Here is a 24,627-nt window from a genome sequence, read left to right on the forward strand (position 1 = left end):
CATTAAGGGAGAAAACTATGGGTCCTTTGGTCTCACAAATAGTGATTTATTCTCTTCACAAATATTTATGGTCAACTTATTTGTATTGTGCCATTTTAAGAGATGGTGATAAAAAGATGTGTAAGGCACTATGCTTATGGAGTTAACTATTTTCTTAATACGTTAAAAAAGTGTTATGGGAGCACCATAGGTTAGAGAATTCATTTCCATCTGAGGTAGGGATTTAAATAATACTCCTAAAGTAAGTCTTCTTTCAGCTCAATTTTGAAGGATGCCCATAAGTGCCACATAGGAGAAAGTATATGAAGTGTTTGTGACAGGGTGACAGGAACACTTTAATACATGAAACATACACAGATTAACATATCTATATGGAAGGGTGATTCTGGGAGTCATCATCGAAGGGAGTTTGGTGACAGTTTTGTGAGGACCCTCCATTCTAACAATTAAAATTGTTAGAAACAATTTTACTATACCCAATGGCATTGAAAATTTTCCTGTATGAATGTGATAAGACATATATAAGATATGTCTTATAAAAGCAATTTCTGGACACCTGTGGAGACTCATGTGATGAATTTAGAATAGATCAATAGAGAAGCTAGTTAATATTCCAGATAAAAACAGATGCAGGCTGATTTCCTCACTGATGGTCCATGGAATGAATTATCATTATACAGAAGTGAAGAGTTTATGTGATCCAATGTAGCCCTGATCAAGACCAGAGAAGGCAGGAAAATGGGGGCAAAGTGATGGGAAGTTGAACTACTGCTGCTTTTTAGTCACAATGGTGTTTATCGGCTGAAAAGAGTTGAGGTGACCTCAAACATTAACCCTCTCTGCTTCTCATGAGTAGCTGGAATTACATGTATGTACCACAAAGTCCAGCACCATAGCTGTATTTCTAAAAAGAGAAAAGATTAAGAAAAAATGAATTTTAGCCCAATAAAAGTACAGAAAGAGAGTAATATCTGGGTTAGCTTGTTAGAGGCTTAGAATATTAGACACTTTTAGTGTAAAAACAAAAGACTTTTACATATTTTTATATCTGTTTGGTATTTTTCTTCAAGCTAATTGATTTTTTGCCTCTTATGAAAGCACACAGTAAATCAGTATTATCTTGATAAAAAGATTTAACAATCTATTTATAGTTTATCAGGAGAGATTCATGGTACACTCAAATGTGGTTACCAAAGAGTAATGCAAAGTCAAACCAATGTCTAGTGATGTGGGATGGGGAACTTTCTGGAAATATTTTGTACCAAACCTGTGCAGGCTTTATGGGAGATAAAAAGTCTAAAATCCAGTGTTTAATATCTTATCACTGACAAGAAATGTAATACAAAAGAGAACAAATTAAAAATGATATTTTGGAAATCTTAGGTATTTATTTTCTCTTTCCTTCAAGTGGGGATAATAGCACTTGGTGATCAAAATTATTTGGGAAAAAATAACCTCAAGATTCTAGAAGCTTCCTTGAATTGCAAGCAGACCCCGGATGTCTGCCTTAGAGACCGATTTCATTTTGCCACACTGTACTGGAAAATTGATAGTTCCTTCTAAAAATTCTCATTTACTTTGATAGAACAAATGAAGTCTTATTAGCAAGACTATTACATTTCAATCCAAATGAAATTACAGTGGCAAGCTTCTTTTGCAGTCCTGATATCCTGTCAGTAGGAGTGTCTTAAATTAGAAGAGATGGCTTAGCAATATATAAACATAGTTTCCTCCAATGCCCCATCACAGTACATTTGTTAGTAGATAAAGTCCCTGCTTGTCAGTCCTGGTACAATTAAACTAAGGGTCATAATTCTTCCTTAGGTTCTTTTGGTCTAACAATATGCTCTTCAGAAACAGCCAATTACTCTTCCTTCCATCTCCAAACTCTTCCACATAGTCGAATTGCAGCAAGATTGCATTTTGTATGAAATGGAGAAAGCCTATGACAGCGAAACTTCTGTGTTTTCTGCAATCCTTGTTTGCCCAGTCAGCAACAAAGGGCTAGAACAAGCTACAGACTAGAAACCCTTCAGGCATATGAGCAATTGCCCCAAACGGCCCCTCCTGGCGCTCGGCAGCAGCCAAGAAATCAATCTGTATAATGCGACCTTAGCTCCTACCTCTCTCCTCAGGCATTCCAGTGGGTTAGTAAAACTTTACAATAATTGGCAACAAAGGCATCTGAACAACAGAACACAATCCTCATGGACTTTGTACCTGTTATCACATAAAAATACTCTTCGGCAGAATTTATAGTAGAACGGATGCCAGGTATATGATGCATGCGTTTGTTGATTTTTCTCAAACTCTATCTTCCAGGCATATAAAAATGAGTATAAACTTAACATCCCTGAAAGGCATATTCATAATAAATTACTGCTTGGAAACTGCAGTTTTCAAGTTTAATTGCCTCATTCGCCTCTATAAATCTACAGTATCTTACTGCATTCAGAGGGATAAATGAGAGACATATAATTCAGGACTCATGTAGAACTTGGATTTAGCTAAAACAGGACTATGATACCTTTCATCTTCTTACCTTGAGAACTCTCTGAGAATCGATTATAGTTAATTCAGTATATTCTCCAATAGCAGGGAATGCTGAGAAACTAATACTTTTTAGTTTAATTAATTGATTTGATTTAAAGAAGCATTACAAAATACGGTCATCATCTTAAACTTAGTTACTCAATTCCTTTTTTAAGCAGCATGTTATTATTTTTGATATTTTACTTTTATGATTCGGAGTCCTATTATTTGTTAGAAGTTAGTAGTGATTAATGTTCATACATTATGTCTTTCCTGTTTGCTGACCAGAATTTGTATTATCTATCTTTTAATTTTCAGTCACTGTCTTGGACATATATATTAATCTTGATTTTCCCCATAGTTAATATACAGTTCAAAGACACCAAACAGCTTGCTAAACGTATGTGCAGGAATTTGTAAAAAGAAGAAATGGGAGGGTTTACTCATGCCTTGTCAATGATAGAGAATTTTATGCTACCTTTATTTTTTTTCTCTAAAGCTTGCCAAGGCCTGTGTGCTCGATTTATGCTATACCACCAATTGATGGAATTAGTCACTATCAATCCTTAAAGGATTTTTTGAAAATGTATTAAAGATAATGTAAGAAATTTTTTATATTGGAGAGGGACATGTAGGTTCAATGAGCTTTTCAGTGTGGTAAGGTTCTCTGTGGATGTATTTCAATACAAGTCAGGTAGGGTTCCTCCTGCCCTGTAGACGTCTGTGGGCTTTAGAGTTGTGAGGAATTGCTTCATAAAGCATTTTGATCAATGATTCACGTAACTGCTTTGAATCACACCAGCCTGTCTTTCACAGGAATCATTCCTTCTTACAAAGAGGGGGCATGTACTGTGTGCTGTACATTTTAACACTATACAAATAGGATTGCTGTAGTAGCCATGTATATGTGGTTTCATTTTCTAGGTTTTTCAGTAACTATGTCCTGAACATTTGAAATAGAAAACTCCAGAAAAAAAAATCCCCATGTTTTAAATTGCATGCCATGGTAAGAAGTATGCTGCCATGTTGCGCCTGGCCACTCCGCGTCAGGAGAGCTGTGATTTGTCCTTCTCCATGTGTCCGTGGTACCTGTAGCGTCACTTGAGACTCGACTCCATTACCAAACTATTTCAGTATTACTGTAGTTGTAGTCAGGTGACGTTGACCCTGGGAATTGAATCCAGAGTCTAATGGTGGGCACTATTCTACTTCAACCATGTTCCCATCCCAAGTAACTCTTCAATATTGGTTTCCAAACACAAGAGTACTGATACTAGCAACTTCAGTATGCCAAAGAGAGATTGTAAAGTGCTTTTTAAAAAATATTATAAAAGAAGTTATAGATTTCTCATAGGTTTGTACATACGAGAATATATATATATATATATATGCTTCCTCAATTACAATAAATTTATACCCTGATCAACCCATCATTACTTACAAATACTTTAAGTCAAAATGCATTCACTATACCTAATATACCAATATTATAGTTTAACTCAACCAAATATGCTCAGAACATTGACATAAGCCTACAGTTAGGAGACATCTAACACAACCCCGTTTTATAATAATATGTTAGATATTTTGTAAATAGATTGTATTGAAAGTAAAAAAAATAATAGCTACATAGGTATATTTTCATACCATCATAAAGTAAAAAAGCTTGTACTACCTAACATTTCAGGAATCTCCACTGGAGTATGTCCCTCATGAATTTGGGCACCATTGTATTATTGTTGGGAGTTTATTGAAGGTCTAAACAGTGCTGCCTGGCTGAGTTTGCTTGACAGGTTTCGGGCGACACATAGGCTATTTAACACAAAGTTTAAATCAAGACCAGAGAAAGCATTTTAGTTGACTGGCAGATAGACAAAAACATGTAGGACAAATTACTAGAAGTTCAGAGAAATTGGCACATCAAAGATATTTAATGGGAGCTGGCACAAGTAAACACCTAGTTACAGAAACGTTGACTGAATGAACCCAGACCTAGTTTGGCAGTGGTTTTGTCAACAGTAGCTCCTTAGCAAGAGAGAGTAATCATATCTAACATACACAAAGGGAATAACAGAGAGAACAAAATCTTTTATATCTGATGATGCTGAATCATTGTCAGAAAACATTTTGGCGCTATTGATGGCATTTTGAAAAATTGAATATAACCATGATTCTAAAACTCAGAGGGCTAGAATGAAGTAACATAACCTAGGCATTAACCCATAACATAATTTCACTTTTAGTAAATATGAGCCTCGAAGCCTCAGTTCTCTAGAGAATATTGATAGTATTGAACTTCTTTGCTCTCAGATGATTTTTAAGGAGCCTAAAATAAAACGAGAATGAAGAATTTTAAAACACGGAGAATCGCATTATTGAAACTTACCTGGAGTTGCTAGTGGATGGCTGGTTGTCAACTTAACTGTGAAGACAGCAAAATGAAATTCACTGAAATCTACTGAATAATACAACAAAATTCATTCAAAATTATTGAATATTATGGATAGCAAGGATGGAGAAAGTGAAGGAAAAGTCATGGAGGGGGCCCAATCTGATTAAAGAACCATTTGCATATGTGAAATCCCACACCAAGGCTACATCTGAACCCAGCACTCACTCAAAAATAAATGAAAGACTGCAATGTAAAACAGGTCCTGTCTTTGATTTGGTAGTAGAGGGAGGAGGGAGGAAGAATGGAGAAGTTGAAGGAGGGAAAAGATGGTGAAAATAACTTTTGCACCTGTGAAAATGGAATAATTATTGAGATGGTTTGGGGAAAAGTGAGAGTGAAGGAAGATTGATTCTGATTTAAGGTATATTGAACACAAATATAAACATGTCAAAACCCCTGGAACAACTAGCTGATGCTTAAAATGTGGAAACAAGTAAAAACTAAAGAGGCAAAATAGGAAAAAGATCAAGAGTTACCTGGAGTTGCAGGGGGATGGTTGGTTATTGGCCTGTCTGTAAGAATAAATAATATTAAAACAATGATTTCATACTTTAAAGATTTTCTTGGGAAATTATTACTTTCTATTTAATATTTTAACTACTTTTAACCATGTTACCTATTTTTTATTTTTTATTGTAAATATATTGTATGGAGGGGTTACAGTTACATGAGCTAGGTAATGAGTCCATTTCCTATCGAGCATTGTTACCCCCTCCTTTATTTTTCCCCTATCATCTTTCATGTTACCTATTTTTAAGATATTGTGAATTATTGTGATTTGTGTGTATAGTGCATTTGTCTAACACAGATTATTTGTATCTAGATTTTAAAAATAAGCCTTCTGTTTGCTTTTAATTTTTTACAATTTTATTTTCAATTAATAAATAATTGTAAGTACTTAATTGTGTGTCACATGAAGTTTTGATGCATGTTTTTAAATTGGAATGAATATATCTAACTAATAAGCCTACCAGTTCACATATTTATTACCCATTGATTTTATTTATAACCAATGTAAAATAGAGGTTTTAAAATGTTTTACTTCAACTTTTATTTTCTAAATAGAGAAGATATCATATATGACCCTTAAGTTAATCTTCAGACTCATTGATTTTATAATGGCTTTGAATGTAAAGTCTCTAGTTTAAACAGGAGTTGGGGAGATGGGAAAGGAAGAGATGGTAGGGGAAAAACAAAGGAGGAGGTAACAATGCTCGATAGGAAACGTACTCATTACCTTACTCATGTAGCTGTAACCCCTCTGTACAGTATTTTTAGAATAAAAATGTATTAAAAAAGAAGCATTGTAAGTAGAAGTATGTGGTATGCTTAGACCTTGGACACTATCAGAAGGAATTACTTTTTATTCATGAGAATAACACTTGATAGTTTGGAACAGCTTGTGACCTTAGATATGTCACAGAATCCTTCTTCATTTTTTTTTTTACTAGTCCTGGGGCTTGAATTCAGGACCTGGGAGCTTTCCCTAAGCTTTTGTCTTCAAGGCTAGCACTCCACCACTAGAAATACATCTCAAAGCTGGGTGCCAGTGGCTCACACCTGTAATCCTAGCTATTCAGGGGGCTGAGATCTGAGGATCATGGTTCAAAGCCAGCCTGGGCAGGAATGTTCCTGAGACTCTTATCTCCAATAAACCACTAGAAAACCGGAAGTGGCACTGTGGCTTAAGTAGTAGAGCACTCTCCTTGAGCTGAAGAGCTGAGGGATAATGCCTAAGCCCAGAGTTCAAGCCCCACGACCGACCAAAAAAAAAAACAAAAAAAAAAAAAAACAAAAAAAAAGAAAAGAAAAGAAAATGAAAAACATCTCCATTTCCAGTTTTTGGTGGTTAATTGGATATAAAAGTTTTGTGGGTCGTGCTTCAAATTGTGATTCTCAGATCTCAATCTCCTGAGGAGGTAGGATTACAGGCATTAGCCACTGGCACACAGCATTCTTTATATATTTTAAGTTGGTAAATATGTCACTTTCACAAAGAGTCAGTATGAACATCATGATTAAATGTTCACAAAATATATTACCTAGATTAGGTGGACATTAAAAAAAAGCTTTTCAAACACTATATTATAGTTTTTGAAAATATGGTCACAATGATTGATTCCAAAAGTATTATCTTGGTTATTTCATAACCATTTGAATTTTAAAACAATTATATGTGAAGCTGCTATTCAGGATGACACCAGAAATATTTGGAAAACTGTCTATATTTTCATAATTCCTGTGATGTTGAATTTTAGAGGGATGAAATGACATAACAACTAATTTTTATCATTGTCAGAAACAGGATTGGTATTTGTGCTTTCCTATTGCAGAAACAATTTACATACAAGGTAACGTAGGCAAATTCTAAAAACATTGGATAAATTTTGAAGGAGAACTCTTTGAGTAGTGGTGAAGGATTGATGACACCTAGTGAAGTCCTAAGTATTAGTAAACCTTGAAGTTAGAGAGATCCAGTGAAGAGACATTGACATTGAGCTTTGAATTCTCCTTTCCAGAGACTGCAATACAATTTTGTTGTTGTTGGTGGTGGGGGTCGGGGTGGTAGTGGTGATTGTGGGTCTTGAACTTGGCCTGGGCGTTGTCCCTCAGCTCTTCAGCTCAAGGAAAGCACTCTACCACTTGAGCCACAGCACCACTTCTGGTTTTATGGTGGTTAATTGGAGATAAGAGTCTCACAGACTTTCTTGCCCAGGCTGGCTTTGAACCGCCATCCTCAGATCTCAGCCTCATGAGTAGCTAGGATTACAGGCGTGAGCCACTGGTGCCTGGCTAATACATTTTGAATGTCATCATTAGAAAAGCTTTTGGACAATTTCTCATTCCTAGTGATCTTATAAATGCCATTGATTCACCTATACGGCCATATGTCTGAGTCATATTTTGAGATGCTACGCATACACACACATGCATGTACTCCTCCTGCCTGCAAAATGAAAATTAGAAATACAAGAGTAGTAATGAAATTAGAACTGCATATCCTGGGCTTATGTAATTTTATAGTCTGTGATATTATTAGCTTATTATATTATTCCGAAGCAAGTAGCTGATTTTTGTATTTAAATATAGAGACTATCAGAAAATGGTACAGAAATAAAGCAAATCTGATCTTAGTAGGAAGCTTAATGATCACCATGTAATAACTGTAATAAAATCAGTGCAATACACGTAGTAAGAAATGCTGTAAATACTGACCTGAAGTTGTTGTAGGGATTATAGTAGGGAAGTTCCCTGAAGATTCTAGAATAATGTAAAATTGAATTAACACTGGTTTTAAAGGATGCTACAAAACATTGGGTTCAGCTAGAATGTTTGTTCAAAGGACCTGTTTGATTTTTGATATACTAGTTCTGTCTGCTCCTTATGTCATTTCTATTCATTCTATTGTAGTGACACACTGGAGAATGAGAGAGAGAGAGAGAGAGAGAGAGAGAGAGAGAGAGAGAGAGAGAGAGAGAGAGAGAGAGAGAGAGAGAGAGAGAGAGAGAGAGAGAGAGAGAGAGAGGACAAAAAGAGTGATGAGAGAGGTTGTACTCTTCAAAGACATGCCCCGACGGATCTAGTGTTTCCAGTTTAGTTCTACTTCTTATTGGACCAGTCAGCTATGAAAGAATTCATCAATGGTCTAAACCATTGACGAAGCCAGTGCTCTCATGATTCAATCATGGCTCTATAGAGCTAAAAGCTGTGTGTTAAGTTCTGAAGACATAAGTCTTTTGGGAGGACACTTCATAGCAAAACCACAATCACATCAAGGATATTACTTTTGATACTTTAATCCTCTTCTGCTTTAGTATATTCTCTTTACAAAAATGATCTGCCATTTTAAAAATAAAAATTTTTTTTTTTATAAGCAAAGAGGTTGGATGAGCCTACCTGATGAGACCTTTCTTGTTTTTCTTTTATCTTTTCAACTGGGTTAACCCCTGAATTTGTAACCTAATGAGGTCTATGAATTGCTTAGAATGTCGTAAGTATTGCTTTCTGAAAGAAGTCTCCTTAAAAGTTGGGGTATTCTTGACCCAATCCCAAGCCAGGACCAGACTCACAAATATTTATACATGCCATCATTCTCAGAACCATTTTTGATATTTGCTATTTTACAAACTTATTCCCTGTAATATTTTTCTTCAAATACAGTTTCTCCAATTTCTACTTTTCTCATGTAAATGTGTTACCTCAGGCAATAAGATATGCTCCTGAAGCCAAAGATGATCACACCACTTCTCAGGTACACTGCTAGAATCTTAATTTCATAGTTTAATGATTCAAGGAAATCAAATAATGTTCCCAGATACCTGTGATATCAATGCTGTTCAAATCAATATGGAAAGTGACCAGTTGGCTGGATTTATTTGCTTCAATGCCTTGAATCAGTTCTTCTTTTACATTTTCATCTGACACTTGCTGAACAAAAAAAAGGTCAAATAGGACTATAATGCTGCCATTTCTGCAAAGCAAAAGATGATATAAGAGGAAAAAGTCAGCCATCTTCAAGTGATTTGTGCTCAGTTCATGTAAAATGTCTTCGAAAATTTTGTTATCACCTTGTTAACCCTCATTACACAAGTATAAAGTGGTTATAACCCTTGATCTATAATGTACATTTTATACAGTGGTTTCATTTGCAATTTAAAGAAAGATGAAAGTGAATATGCTAGATAATGTATATTGTCTTTATTTCACTTGGGAAGTTAAAGGAGTGAAACATGAAATACTTTCAAGAGCACAAACTCCAAAGAAACTCTGCAATCCGTGTTTTCTAAGATCCACATGGGCTGTGCTGTTCCCAAGATTCACTTGTGCCCAATTAAACCAGTCAAATTATGTAATGGGATTTGTTTAGAGTGTAATGACAGAAGGAGCAAGGGCTCTGAATTTGTGGTTTCTCTGCTAATTTAAAAATAGTGAGGAATATAAGATACGGTCAATGAACAGAGTTTTGCTTTCCTGTCTTTATTTCTATTATTTTTTAAAATTTAATTAATTATGATTGTAAAGGGGATGTACAGAGGGGTTACAGTTACATAAGTCAGGTAATGAGTATATGACTCTCTACCAGTTTTTCCCATCCTTACCCACAAGTTGTATAGTTCACTTTCAACATAGGGTCTAGTGACAACACTACTGCATTTGTTCTCTCTTTGTCCTACCATTCTCTTGCTCCCCCTTATCCTCCCAAAGACAGAAGCAAGCTGTTTTGTTATTTTCTGTTGTCGTTTTTGTTTTCATTTGCTTTTGTCTTGTTTGTTCATTTCTATTAATTTTATACTATCCTTCTAAGTTACACCGCTTGGAAGGCCAACTCTAGCTCTGATCTTCATTGTATACCTGCATGAAGCAAGCAATATTCAGGTTGTACTTGTTCCTTTGTAGATTAACCAAAGACAGTCAAATATTGCATTATATAATTGCTGGTTCCAAAATACAGGTATTAATATTCTATGATGTAGGGTAGCTAGGTAAATGACAAGGAAATTAGGAAACAAGTGTTAAATTAAATACAATGTCCCTAGATAAGTAATTGAGATAAGTAAGTGCATGGATTTTGTATATATTGAACTACAAAAAAAAAAGCACCCAAACAAGACCCAAAATAACAGTCATGTCACAGGATAATTGGAAAGTTGCCACATGAGCATAAATCAAGATGACCTATTTTGAAATACAAATTCAAGTTAGAAGACATAAATATTCCTGAGTTAAAGATGGTTCATTGACTTATATCCCACCTTATGACCTTGAGAGTCACCTTCTTGAAGTATTACCATATAATTATGCTGTTAGTCCAAAGACTTATCGTCTTGATAGGTGGTTAGAAAACTGAGAGTTCCTTTCTTCTCTCAGAGAAATCTCCTTTTCCAAATATCACCTTGATGACAGTGACACTTGAAAGGTAATGAGCTTCTCAAATAAAGGATTTTGTAAGCTCTAAAATATTTCTTCCATGTGCATTGATAGAATCTACAGCAAATGTGTTTTTGTTCCTTCATTTATGTACTGGATAACAATGCTACTGAAAGGCCAAAGTAGTTCAGCATTTCCACTAGACAGGATATGCTTTATTTATGCTGTGTCACAATGATTAAGATTCCTGATTTAATAGGTATTATTCCTTTATATACAGTTGATTTAAAGAAAATAATGAGCTGTGTATTGGATATAATGATTTTATACTTCATATCCATCAACTTTGTAAAGTAGTGATTAGAATTTAGTTTATGTAATTATTTGCTTAGAGCTTAGTAACCATGTCCTGTAAATGATAAAGCTCTTAGACATTCACATGAATGGATTCCCTGTCCTCAGTAAGAACACATTTTGTCACAGACAGTTTTTCATGTGGTCTTTCACACTTGTTCACTTTTCCATATGTCTGTCATGAATTTTATCTGAGAATATCTCTCCATTTTTTAAGGAAAGTTGACATTTTTAGGCATTCCTTATGTCAATCATGGTTTTATTCACAAACAAGTGACAGTCTGATCAATGAAATAATAAGACTGACAGAAACTTCTGGGAAGTGTTTTCACATTCAATAAAAGACAGGCTACAGAGAATCACTTATTTTCTTATTGTTGAATTTTATTGTGTGTACATATGATTGACATAACTTGGGACTATAGTTCTTCTTGGGACTATGAAGGGAGAAACGATCGACAAGCCACAGAGAAAAGAATGGAAGGAAGAGGACACCAGGATTCCACTCTGATCATGTCCTGTCATTGTCCCATGGAAACCTCCTGATTTCTTGTGATATCAGAAAACAAACACCCATTAGTTAAGGCACTGGTGGGTCATATTTATGTTAACTGATATTTAAAAAAAGACAATAGTTAACTGGCTTTCAACTTTCAGGCTTCATCCCATCACTGCTGAAATAGTTGGCCAACATTTTCATGTTAGTGATAATAACATTGAGACCCAGAATAAATTAGAGCTATACACTTTATTAATGTCAGGGATAAAACACCTATTCCTATTCCTTTCAGAGAAAGTTTTACATAATTCCCAACCTCTTACATACAATTTCATTTCTTTCAACACTATCATGAACCATTAGTCCAAAGCAAAAGATACTATAGCACTTTAGAGACAAGTCTAGATTTTATTCTGATGAACTCTTATAAGATTTTTATATCCAAAAATATAGCTCAAATAACTACTAAGACATTTTCATGAGAGAGAGGGAAGATATTGTTTCCCTGCTTTCCTTCAAGATTTATAGTCTCTTCCATCTCCATTTTATCTTTTCCTCTTCCTCTCTTTCTTTTCATTTACATTATATCCATAATCAATATCATTACTCAAAATACAAATGATTAAATACAGAAACAATTATGGTTAAAATGGAGTAACAGTGCATAATCTCTATTTTTGTTCTCAATTTTCAGTTCAAAAATTTTACTTCTTCTATATTGTACAATAGATAGTTTTAATTCTAATTAAATACATGAGTCTTCTCTATTCATTTTCTACATGTTCAATTTGACTCAACAGTTAATTTTAGTTTACTTAAGGTAGGAAGTAAAAGAGGTAAGTTATTTGGGTCAGAGAAAGGGAAAATCTGGAATTTTTTTTACTTAGTTGAAAGTAACTAGATTGCTCATCCTCAGGCTTAAAACATATTTGTATGAAAGATATGTTCTCTTAGTTGTAAATTATGTATAACTTTTAATAATTTATATTTTGCAAGGTCAGAAGTTATATAGCTTATATCCAAATATATAGTTTTGTTCTTTAGAGCTTCTTTTCTAAGTGTTAAGATATGAGAAATATATTGAAGATATCATGAAAAACATAATAAACATTTGTGTTTCACCTTATGAGAAAACTGAAACTGTTATTTTTTGTAGTTTAACTATAACCTCTACAACTGCTGTGAGATTGATGTTGTTTATTAAGGCAAATGAGAATTATACCTTTAAGGGAAAAAATGATCATTTCCAATTACTTGTTCCAGCAAAATTGCTGTATTTCCCCTTTTCTCTGTCTCCTTCTCTCTCTGTCTGTTCTCTCTCTTTGTGACTCTCTCTGCTTTCTTCTCTTTTTTTTCTCTCTCCCTCTAAGCAAATAAACCCTATCATTGTACACAGAGCCTGAGTATAAGAGATCAAAATGCTTATCTTCATTTTTCCTTAATGCTATTGATAACCTTTAAGTTTGCTGAATAAACAAAAGTCTTTCTTCTCCTAACTTTGTGACTTATCTGTGTTCAAAGGGCAAGCAAAAGTGCATGTTGCCACAGAGGGTAAACTGTACTTTATATTAAAAGAGTCAACTGCTAATGCTATCTGAATCACATGTTACTTAAAGCGGAACAGATAGTATTCCCAAAGGAAAGCAAATCACTTGCTTGTCCTGCAGAATAGCTACACACATATATACACACCCACAAATTAGCAAGTGGCAAGGGTTGGTATTAAATATTTGTTAAAATCCAGAAAAAAAATAGCTTGGTGATTAAGTTTAAAATACTGAGAACTATAATTTGGGTATATACACTTGTGAATTTACTTATATTGATAAAAATAAGAAAAAGGCATATAATATATAAAATGTATAATATGCATAACATGTATAATGCTATATATAATACATATATTCAGTTACTTTTGTTCTTTGATTTTATAAATTGAGATTTTAAATAAAATTATAAGGCTTTATATGAATGGGCCACCTTTTACTGAGTATTTTTATTCATGTGTGATTATTTAAAATAATCCTAAATATTACTCCTTCACTCTTGCTCCTAATTCTGAATTTCTTTTCCTGCCTTTGGAAAAGGTCCCTCAAAGCACTAAGCTGTAATTTGTCATGCAGATGTTTTCGTGAAATTCTTTTATATTCAACTTTTCAAAAACTCACTTCCAACTTAAAAGTAGTTCAGCCACCACCTGGGAAAAATATCTCTACACTGTTGACATGTAGAATGTATTTTGGAATTATTATAAGGTATTTATTAAGGTTTGGGCATTATACTGATTTCTTAGGTGTCTATAAAGGAAAGAAGTAATTCCTAAGCTCAAATAAATTTCAATTTCAAACGATGATTTTATGATCTAGAGAAATAAAATATTACTTATTAAATATTAAAATTAGTCTGGGGTTCTCAACACACCAGGCATATCTATTGAAAAAAAAAATTGAAGATATTCTAAATTTACTTAACAAACATGCTCTAAATAATAGAATAGGAAAGATATAAATGAGGTTAATCAATTAATACATATAGGCAGAAACCAATCAAAACCCGTCCTCTATTCTTGGTTGCTTGGGAAAACATTGACTTAAATCCTCTGAAGACCATCAGAACCTCAAGCAATATCAGCTCCCTGTATATATACAGTCTTTCTGGATTACAAACTCCAATCAATTTTGAAGCATAAAGTTCCCCTCCTATTGGACATAGTTCCTCTCCTCAAATTTCCTGCACTTCAAGGTCTCCCCCCCATCTATAGCCACTGTATGTTCCAAGTTTACTGTTATCTATTTATGTTTTTTCTAAGTTTACTGTTATCAATTTATGTTTTTTTCTGTTTCATATTCACAAAGGGTTACTGTGATATAAACAAATAACTGTATAAACTAAGCTTTAGTGCCAAAGTTTATGATTTTACAAAATTGATAGATAACTGTGAACTTATCATATCAAAATACAATGTTCATCTTGTTAAAAGTAGATAGAAAGGAATTACTCCTGGTGATCCGTGAACCTTCATGACTTTGGCAAAGGCATTACAAAAGTATATCCTGTCTAGTGGAAATGTTGAACTACTTCGCTCTTTCAGGAGTATTGTGGTCCTTTGTACAAGAAAGATGGAAAAAACCAACATTTGCTATAGACAGGAAGGTGGAAGAAATATTTTGGAGTTGACCAAGTCCTTTCTTTGAGGAGCTTATTAGCTTACATTTATCACTGCCATCAAGATGGTATTTGGAAAACAGATTTCTCTGGTAGGAGATAGGAGCTTTCTATTCAATTTTCTAATCATCCACCAAGTCCATAGGGTCTTGAACTAACAGCAAAAAAATGACATTAACAGTTGGAGTAATTCATTCAGGAGGCTCAAAAGTTCATAAGGGGAGATCTGAAGCTCAGGGGAGCAATCTTCAACCCAGGAGTATTTATGTCTTCTACTGGGAATTCCAGTTAAAAACAAGCCTCAGGTCAGGCCTAAAGCAAAGAGACTCCAATATGAAACCTCTGAAACCAGAAGCCAAAATAATCATTCCTCCTTTAAGTTATTCCTCACATGAATTTATTCCATCGACAAGAGCTGTCTAACATACTCTGCTGTCTGGAGCTGCAGAATTTATCTGAAGGCAGAGTACCTCTCTCCATAACATCAGTATTGGTACAACAAAACTCTTTTAGGCAAAGAGCATTAAGTCTCAAGAGTCTTAATCTCACAATGTAAGAGTCCATATTTGTTGAATTTTCAACCTAGTAAAAATGAAGGTATCCAAAATGTTGTATACATATGAACTTGAAGGGCTTCACAAAAAAACAAACAAGAAATAAGCACACTGATAAATTCTGCAGGACAAAATCCACTTTGCCCAGTATAGATGCCACTGGGCCACAAACCAATGAAGGAGAGAGTTATCTGGGATATCTTCCTAAGTAAAGATAAATCTTTTCAAAAAGAAATCTGATTGATGTTTTAATGTAGCTCTACAGACTCAATCCTTGACACATCTACAAAAGAAAAATTGGTTCGATTCATTCCACTATCGGAAATAGCTCAAAGTGGGCCAAAAAAAGGCAACAAAAAACAACCTTGTGTGTATGATTTTATACTCATAGAATTACTATTGACTGAATGCTTTTTAAATAGCATTTTGAAAAAAGGCAAAAAATAAATCAATCTCAATGGTGTTCTTTATGTCTCCTTCAAGTCTTGATATGGGAACAATTTGTTATCAAGGATAACAAATACTGGAAAAAGATATAAGATATTTGGGCTATAAATTATAGAAGAAGGGAAGACAGTAGATATTTGTAGGGCCAGCTAGTAAGATTAAGGTTCCAAGAATATGGAGGTATAAAGAATATTAAAATAGTTGGTCGATGAATAGGCATGGGGGGAGAGAATGTGTAAATTCACATTTTTGTACAAAAAGCTAAAACTTTCCACTCTCTTCATTATGTTTCCCATTGAACAATGGGTGTGTAAAAACCATCCGTCATTTCACAGATCTTAATAGAGCAAATACTCTGAGGCAAACATTGTTCAGGTTCAGAAAACACGGATGCTGCCGACACCTTCCCCTGCAGTGTAGAAGAGAGACAACTGCACAGGTGCATTACATTTTGAGTATTTTACCTTCTATGTTTGTGTGATGTGCTAAAAGAATAAAGGAGCGAAGGTCTAATTCAGAGTAGAATGTCAGCTAAGCATCATTTGAGAGGTGACATGGACTGTGTCTTAGGAGACTAAGGGTGGAATGAATGATAGATATCCTGCAGAGGGAGGGGAAACAGAAGGCAGAGAGCAGGATCACACATGAGTTTAGAATGACAGCTTACAAGCAGGTGTCTAATACTGAATGAGTGAGATATGAAGCTGGAGAAAAACCTGTTCTCAAAACTTAATTCTATTCCTACTTAATCGCTTTAATTTTAAAATGTATTCCCTAAAACTTTAATTACTACAACGAGGATCAGTAGGTGAGAAACAAAGACTTGATAGAGAACGATGAAGCATTATTTTCCCCCTAGTGATTAGAATGAATTCATAAAAAAAAAGCATGGCAGTACCTATGATTACTAAGAAGTAGTGTTCAGGACATTCATAAAAACATGGAAAATAGATGCCTATTTTGTTGTCAGATATTTATGAGAGAATGCATTTCAAACATTATGACTCTATTCTTGCAGAAGTTAAATTATCTTCCTTTTGAGGCTATCAATGTTGCTGCCCAACTCAGTTGAGCAAATTCCAGACTACATCACCCTGAATAATGTTTTGTCCTTGCACTGTTACATAACCTGTTTATACAATAAGTAGTACACTGCTTTTGTATCTCTCTAATAGTATTTTAAGCTATACACAGCAGGAATTTTAGACCTTTGCCATGATAGGTTCAGTATAGCTTAACATTATTATTATTTTAAAAATATTTTTCATTTAACTCTTAGGTAGTCTTTGTAGGTTATTGATCAAAACTTTATGGACTATCTAAAATAAAAACTACCCACCAAACTAACAACAAAAAATCAAAGAAAGGAAAGAAAATAAAATGGTTCTAAATATATCAGCCCAAGAAAGAATATCTGAATAATTGTGATTATGTAAGCTCCGTAATATTCTTTTTTAGTGTGTATTCTCAAAACTTATTTAATTATCTGGTTTCAAGCAAGCATGTCTGTGTAATAAAGAAATGAGAGAATGAATGCATGACTAAATTAACATTTATCTAATTCTGTGTTGAGAGGACAAATATTTGAGGCAATTTTCAGAGCCAATCTAAGACACATTTTGCTGACTTTGTAAATACACTACCTACTTTTGCTTCATCTTTAGGTGAGTCAATTTTCTACTTTAGAAGATATAGGAAGATATTTCAAATTCAGATGGCTCTAATTATTATGCAATGGTTTTGACTTTGTCTTCTACATTCTTTTAATGTATGTAATTTTTATAGGACTTTAAGGTTATCAAAGAGCTGAATATCATTTTCAGAAGATAAAAGAAAATCTGACTTCTGGAGTCTACAGAAACTGCAAGGAAATAGCTTGCATCAAATCAAAATTGAGATAATTCTTAAAGGACTCAGCTGCAGCAATCATGACGAAATGTGTCATTGTAGTAGAAGAGAAAGGAAATCATGCTCACAATGTTCATTCTAACAAAATTGACATTTAAATCTTGGTCTATGGCATTCTGCCACACACATACATACTTTCAAAATTTAGATATATGTCTAGCACATGAATTGTATGATCACTGTAGACTCTTCACTTCATCTTTAACTTGTTTGTAGCTTGTCCTAAAGCAACGATTAGGCTGTTTTCTTTGTAACTTTTTTATTTTTTAATTTTATTGTCAAGGTGATGTACCAAGGGGTTACAGTTACATAAGTAAGGTAGTGAATACATTTATTTTTGAACTTGTTACCTCCTTCCTTATTTTTCTCCCTTTTTTCCTCTCCCCAACCTCTCCCCCTCCACAGTTGTACAGACCATTTCCAACATATTGTTGAGTGGGTATCGCTGATACATTGGTTTCCCCTTTGTCCTACTGTTAAAACAGTCAATTCCTACCAAATTTGGACAGAAATGCCATCTTAATGACTGGAAAAAATTAGGTGTAAATAAGACACTTTCCACTCTTCAATGAATAAATTCTCCAAAAGTTTTCTGTCAGAGTTAATTTTATGAAGGTTAAAAGCAAGAGTTAGAAAACAAAGTGATAGAAAGGATGGGATTTTCCTGCTATGAAAGCTTAAGAAAGTTTAGGAAATAAGTAGAGTAAGACACACATAGGGGATGATAATCACTAGGAAACCGTCATCAAACACCAGTGTGACAATTTCTGAACTCTAGGCTTGAATTCACTGCTCTGATATCTAAACAAACATGCACACACACAGAGTCATACTCAAACGTTTAAAATACGCATAAAACATACTTGCAGGTACATTGCAGAGTCAAGTATCCATTGTGAAATTATATCAGTATTCTACTAATCTAAGACTGATTCAAATCTGAACACTGTTTTCAAGCACAACTTTATGCCTCGAAGGTCTAAAAGTGAATAAGTACCTTTTCTTGTGTGTACAATAAAGCTAGAAGACACTGTATTATTTTATTAATAATGAACAACCTTCTTCTATGTATTTATAACAAATTAAACAATATATCTCTGTGGCAAAGTTTTCAACTTCAATACCTTTCATGAGTCTATTCAAGGTTCCTTCTTAAAAGAAACGTGAACATATTATCAGTTACCGAAATTACTATTATTTGCCACTGAAATAAACGTTTATCTGTATTATTTTTCTCAGTTCTCACAACTTGTTCACAATATGAGGAAGAATTTCTTTTCTTCCTGCACACAGTGAGTCTACTTTTTACATTTAGACAAAAAAATACTAGTTCATAAGTCTAACAAAAATCAGTGATGTTTTAAATCATACTCACTCAAATCGTAAAACTCTAGAGCTTTTATACTGATCCTTCAGATTGCTTGATTGAAAGATATCGTCTATCTAAAAGAGATTTAAAAGTGTTAAATGTGAAAGTTCCAATTTTGTTCAAAAAGTTATAGAAAGTTCAGACAATCTTAATGTTTTCCTTAGAAGTGGGGAATTTTCTTCATAGTGTTGGGACTTCACATATTTAAAAATCTTAATCATGTTACATTTATTTAGTGTATTTTTCATAGTGAGAAAATGGAATCTATATATCTTTTGGTAATAAGTTAATAAAAAATCATACAATTTTAAGCCCCCTGAAGGAAGAGAATCCCTACCATTTGCTGAAGGTCAAAAGCAAGGACTTTGAAATCCACTGAGAGTTCATCTTGCAAATTAGGATTATATGTAGCTCCAGATGTTATTTTAAATGTCCCTTTTGTTTTATGACTTTTCCCCAATTCTTCACCTGGAGGAATGAATTAGAAATCAAACAGTGAAATACAAATAAGAGATAATAGGTAAATTCTGTCTTGAAACACAGAAATAAAATTCTTGCTTGATAGGTTGATTTTTATAGTAGCTGTTGGCTTTCTTTGTAGTGTTCCCATTTTGAAATCAGTTGTCTGCCCATCCGTCACTGTTTGCTTTTTTTTTTTTAACCTATTTGTCTTAAAAGATTTAAGAAAATATACTTAATTTCTTTTCCATTATTTCCTTCTCTTTTCTTTGAAGTCTAACCCACACTACAAACTTCCCCCTAGTTTTTTAAAATTGAGATTCCTGTTGGATGACACAGGGACTAATCAGATTCTCCCAATGACAGGAACTGATTCAGAAAAACATGGGGAGAAATTGGCCATTAAAAGTTGTGTAGTTTCTTTTAGATACTTCTTTAGCCCCAAGTATCCAGAAGCACAGCTGGTTTTCTACATGTGATTGCTGTGAAGATTTCAGTATGTGTGTTACTTTGAAACCTCGCTTTGAAGCTACTTCTGACATTCTAGGAATTATAAAATTGGCATGCATGATTTTTGGCATGAGATGGTGACTGTCTTTATTGAAGGAATTACTGAGAGCACTGCAGAAAATATATTATTTGAATAAGAAAAAAGTAATTGTATAATCTTTTTCAGAATATTTTGTTTGTGATATATCAAAAACGAATAGCTTCCACTGAAATTCACATCATGGTGAAATCACTAGTAAATGTAATAAATGACACACAATACCCTTACAGGAACATGATATGAGAAGATGATAATTTTTCTATTCCACAATGGGGAAATAGTTAGAATGACTAAGAGAATTTCCACAAATATTAATTGCTTTAGCTGAGAGATTTGGAATTTGAACATCATGATTCCATAACCCCAGGTCTATCATGGTCGCCAAGTTCTAAAGGTCAGAAGTACATTCATACTAATGGGACAAATAATGAACTTGGATTTGAGTTACTGTTATTTAATTGATGTAAGTTTTTAAAATTCATATCATTTATTCAAAAACTCAGATTGCATTTCAAGTTCCACACTTAAATATAGAACACGAAGAGCTGTCATTAACTGGAGGAAAAGGGAATTAACTGAGCAAATCCTATGTAGGAGACTGCCTTGCTTCCTGAGCAGTACTACAAGAAACAACTAGCTCAAAAGCTTTTCATAGCAAGGTATTGAATTTGAATGTCTTTGAAAAGCAGTTGACACAACTGAAATTAGTTTTAAATAGTGCCGGCTTACTTTTTTTTTTTTTTATCACTATATGCCACTCAGAATGAGATTTTTGTACATCTACATTCCCATTAATTTACAGAGCCACAATAAAAACTGAACTAACAAGAAAATAAAGATATTATCCTATATAAATAAGCAATAAGGTTTCATTAACTTTCATCCTTACAAGTAAACAACTTGTCTAGTTTAAATGGCTTAAATATATTTATGATTTCAAATGTAAGAGAATAAACCTACAGGTATGAAACTTACAGTGTTATTTGCTGAAGTGAAACACAACACGTTTCACTTAAAACAATTAAAAACAATCTCATGCTCAAATTCAAATTCAAAATTCCCTACCGTTATTCTATGGGGAGAAGCACAGAGAGGCATCTAATGAAATAAAAACACCTTGCGATGAAGCCCCACCAACGAATACAGTGATTCACAGGACCTCTGAGATGAAACAACACACCTCAGTAAAGCAAGTGCTGACTTACCTTTTCCTGATTCTTCAATTGTGACCCAGGATATTGCAATTAATCCTACACAGATGACCATTAGTATGGCAAAGAGAGCAGCAAACATGATTTCGTAGGAGCTGAGGGGATGATTCTGGCAAGATACACTTCTTTTTGATGCCATTTTTGGTTTTGAAGCCTTGCGCTACTAGTACAGACACATCAGCAAAGTGGCACTGAAGATACAATTCTTTCAAATTTTGAGGTCTCATAAGAAAAAAAAATCACTAAATTCACAGTCTTTCTGGTCGGTGTTCATGTGATGTCTATATCCCTTTGGCAACATTATGTCTCTGTACATTAAGTAGCTTAAAAGAGTAGTTAATCTTTAAAAAGATATGAATGAGTAAAGATACCTACAGTTGTAAATGGTAATTACATAGACAGGCCATTTGATGATGTAAATAAAATTAAAGTCATGCTGTAAATAGGGAATGACTAACGTTTTGAGGACTACTGAGAAAAACATAAAATCCATGATCGATTACAGTCATTAGGTGCAAGCACTTCATTTTTACAGTGATTTCCTTACCTGTACAACCTTGTCATTATTAAATAATCTGATTTGTGCATAGATGTAGTAATCCAGAAATAAATTTGGCACAGATAATACTATATATATATGTGTATATATAGTATTGTCTCTAATATATTCTCTCTCTCTGATTATAACAACTAAAAGTTTTATAGGCCTAACATGTCAGTAGTGAAGTTATGCAATGGACCATTATGCAATGGGAATTGATTTATCTTAAAGTCAAGTCCACTTAAAGAAGGTATCATATAGCCAATCACAATTATACATATACGGAAGTAGCTTCCTTAAAAGGAATAGGCTATTAGTTTCTATTTTAAGAACATTTTCCAAGTGAGTAAGATGTTGCTCATTTGTCCCAGGCTTATCTCCTTAAATATTCAAATTATAACAAGAATACAAGTTAAGATAACCATATTAATGATTTTCGACATATGCTTTATATGAAAAGCAAAAACTCTTTTCTGGTAAATAAAATTCAAGCTTTCATTGAACTTTCACACCTACAATAAAAATGAGTGCAGGATTAGATGTAAATACATACATAAACCAAATATAGTGTAAGGTAAACTATTTTGCTTTAGATCCATTAGTAAAATTGGACAGCAATAGAAAGTCCTAGATTTGAAATCCTTAACACACTGAAATTATGAAGTTATAATAAGCTAAGAATAGCAATAACTAGTTTTTCTTTTTTACCATTGATAAAAAGTAGGATATAAATAAGTATCACTGAAAATATTTGTTCATTTTTTAAATTGAATTATTTGCTGTTAAATATTCTAATGTATGCATTGAAATCAGAGGCACCACTGCAGTCCCTGGAAATATAATTCATTTTATTTATATGATAAATGATATTTCTAACAATAGGCCAGACCCTCTTATTGAACTAGAGTTTAGAAAAGATGATCCTTGGATTTTGAAATCCAAGGAAGTCAAACACAATAATGACTGTTTTCTTTGCATAGCTAATCTAGAAGCAAAACAGTTCAGAATATCAAAGAGAGCTGGGCACTGGTGGCTCACGTCTGTAATCCTAACTAGTCAGGAGACAGATCTGAGGATCACAGTTCAAAGTCAGCCCAGGCAGGAATATCCTGAGACTCTTATAAAATTAACCACTAGAAAACTGAAGTGGCGCTGTGGCTCAAGAGGTAGAGCGCTAGCCTTGAGCTGAAGAGCTGAGGGACAGCGCCCAGGCCCAGAGTTCAATTCCCACAACTGACAAAAAAAAAAAAAAAAAAGAAAGAAAAGAAAGAAAATCAAAGAGAATTTGAGGGTTTTTTTGTTTTGTTTTGTTTTTCTGTTCTTTTTGACTTCTAAGGGCAGAAGATGGAAGAGTGAATTCACATGCTGTTACAAGCAAGAAACTCACATGTAAAACATATTATTAATAACCTAAAATAATTTACATTTTTCAGAAACAAAGCTTTGTTTAATTGATTAGTTCAATCAATCATCCTTGCATTTTTGTTAGTACCGATTAGGTTGTACAAAGGGATTTCATTTTGACATGTTGATATATGCATGCAAGGTACTTTGATCAGACTCGCCTCTTCCATTTTCAAATGAAATAGCTACACTCAGTATATTTAAATGTAAGTAGAAGAATAAATTCTATTACTTTATGAATAAAAGATTGGAATGAATATATCATGTGTGGAGTGTTTTTTTCAAAAGTGTTACTCTGTCAGGTAACAAAACTCTGCAGAATGGCAAGAGCAAAGAGAATTTGGTATACGTTTAGGAGCAGAAATATGTCTGAAGAAAACTGAGTAAACAAATTGACAGGTAGAAAATAACAAATAAAAGCATACATTACCATGAATAAGTGAAGAAAGACGTGCTCATTCAAGAATGGTGTGAGTTGATTCATCATCCATCAACAGACTAGTAAAATTAGAACATTATCCATCAGCATTGAGGAAAAGAAATTCTAAACAGATTCAATACACATATTATTATCAAATTTATTAAAACTACAGAAGAATGTCTTTATGAGAGTAAGATTTTCAAATAATTTTTGAAAGTGTAAACAATAAAAAGGTAAACTAGAAAGAATGTTGATACATGTACCCAATAATAACATTCACTATTTTTTTAAGCATAGAATGTCAAAAGGAAAGTAAAATCTAAAGACACTGATTAGACCTTTTTATTATTCAAGTGCATTTATTTGGTATCACAACAGAAAAGAGACAAATAACTTCATATGTGGTCCTGAAATTTATTTGAAATTTATTTTCATATGCACAAAGAAAGCACATAAGAGGGAATTAAAATTACAGAGAGGGACGGAACGTAATAGTCAAGTCAGCTGCCACTTGGGTTAAGCATCTGAAAAGCAGATATCCTGCCTGGGCAGATGTGGCAGGGAAACAGGCTCTAGAGATTCCCCTCAAAGGGGTGAGTGAGCAGAGATAAGTATTTTCCTGAGTAGTCATGCTCATTGATTGGGGGTTTCTTTGGGATTTTCTCCCTCTGGTGTGTTCATCTTGCCCTCCGTGTGGGTCTTGCCCTCCGTGGAAGTTGACATTAACAGGCAGAGAAGATAGAAGAGTACACGTGGACAGAGGAGTTTTATAGTGGCTCAATGAAAAACAGGATTCAGAATTCATAAAAGACTTCCACTAATTAGGGAAAGAGTGGCAGAGAGCAGGTAATTAAGAAAATAAATGTAAAAATTAAACACAAAGGAAACACAAC

General features: G+C 33.8%; 1 protein-coding gene across 1 annotated transcript in view; it reads right to left on the minus strand.

Moving 5' to 3' along the window:
* The window catches only part of Tmprss15 (transmembrane serine protease 15), a 94,612-nt gene extending 73,105 nt beyond the window's left edge, over positions 1 to 21,507 (minus strand). The window contains exons 1-5 of the mRNA XM_070028778.1: positions 21,363 to 21,507; positions 19,486 to 19,616; positions 19,155 to 19,222; positions 9,304 to 9,455; positions 4,919 to 4,954 (exon numbers count right to left, since the gene is read on the minus strand). Coding sequence (XP_069884879.1) covers positions 4,919 to 4,954; positions 9,304 to 9,455; positions 19,155 to 19,222; positions 19,486 to 19,616; positions 21,363 to 21,507 — 532 coding nt within the window. The remainder of the gene's footprint in view (positions 1 to 4,918; positions 4,955 to 9,303; positions 9,456 to 19,154; positions 19,223 to 19,485; positions 19,617 to 21,362) is intronic.
* Positions 21,508 to 24,627: the final 3,120 nt, after the last annotated feature.

This window comes from Dipodomys merriami, unplaced genomic scaffold, assembly GCF_024711535.1.
Source record: "Dipodomys merriami isolate MVZ:Mamm:240054 unplaced genomic scaffold, mDipMer1.0.p SCAF_2, whole genome shotgun sequence".
NCBI classification, from domain to species: domain Eukaryota; kingdom Metazoa; phylum Chordata; class Mammalia; order Rodentia; family Heteromyidae; genus Dipodomys; species Dipodomys merriami.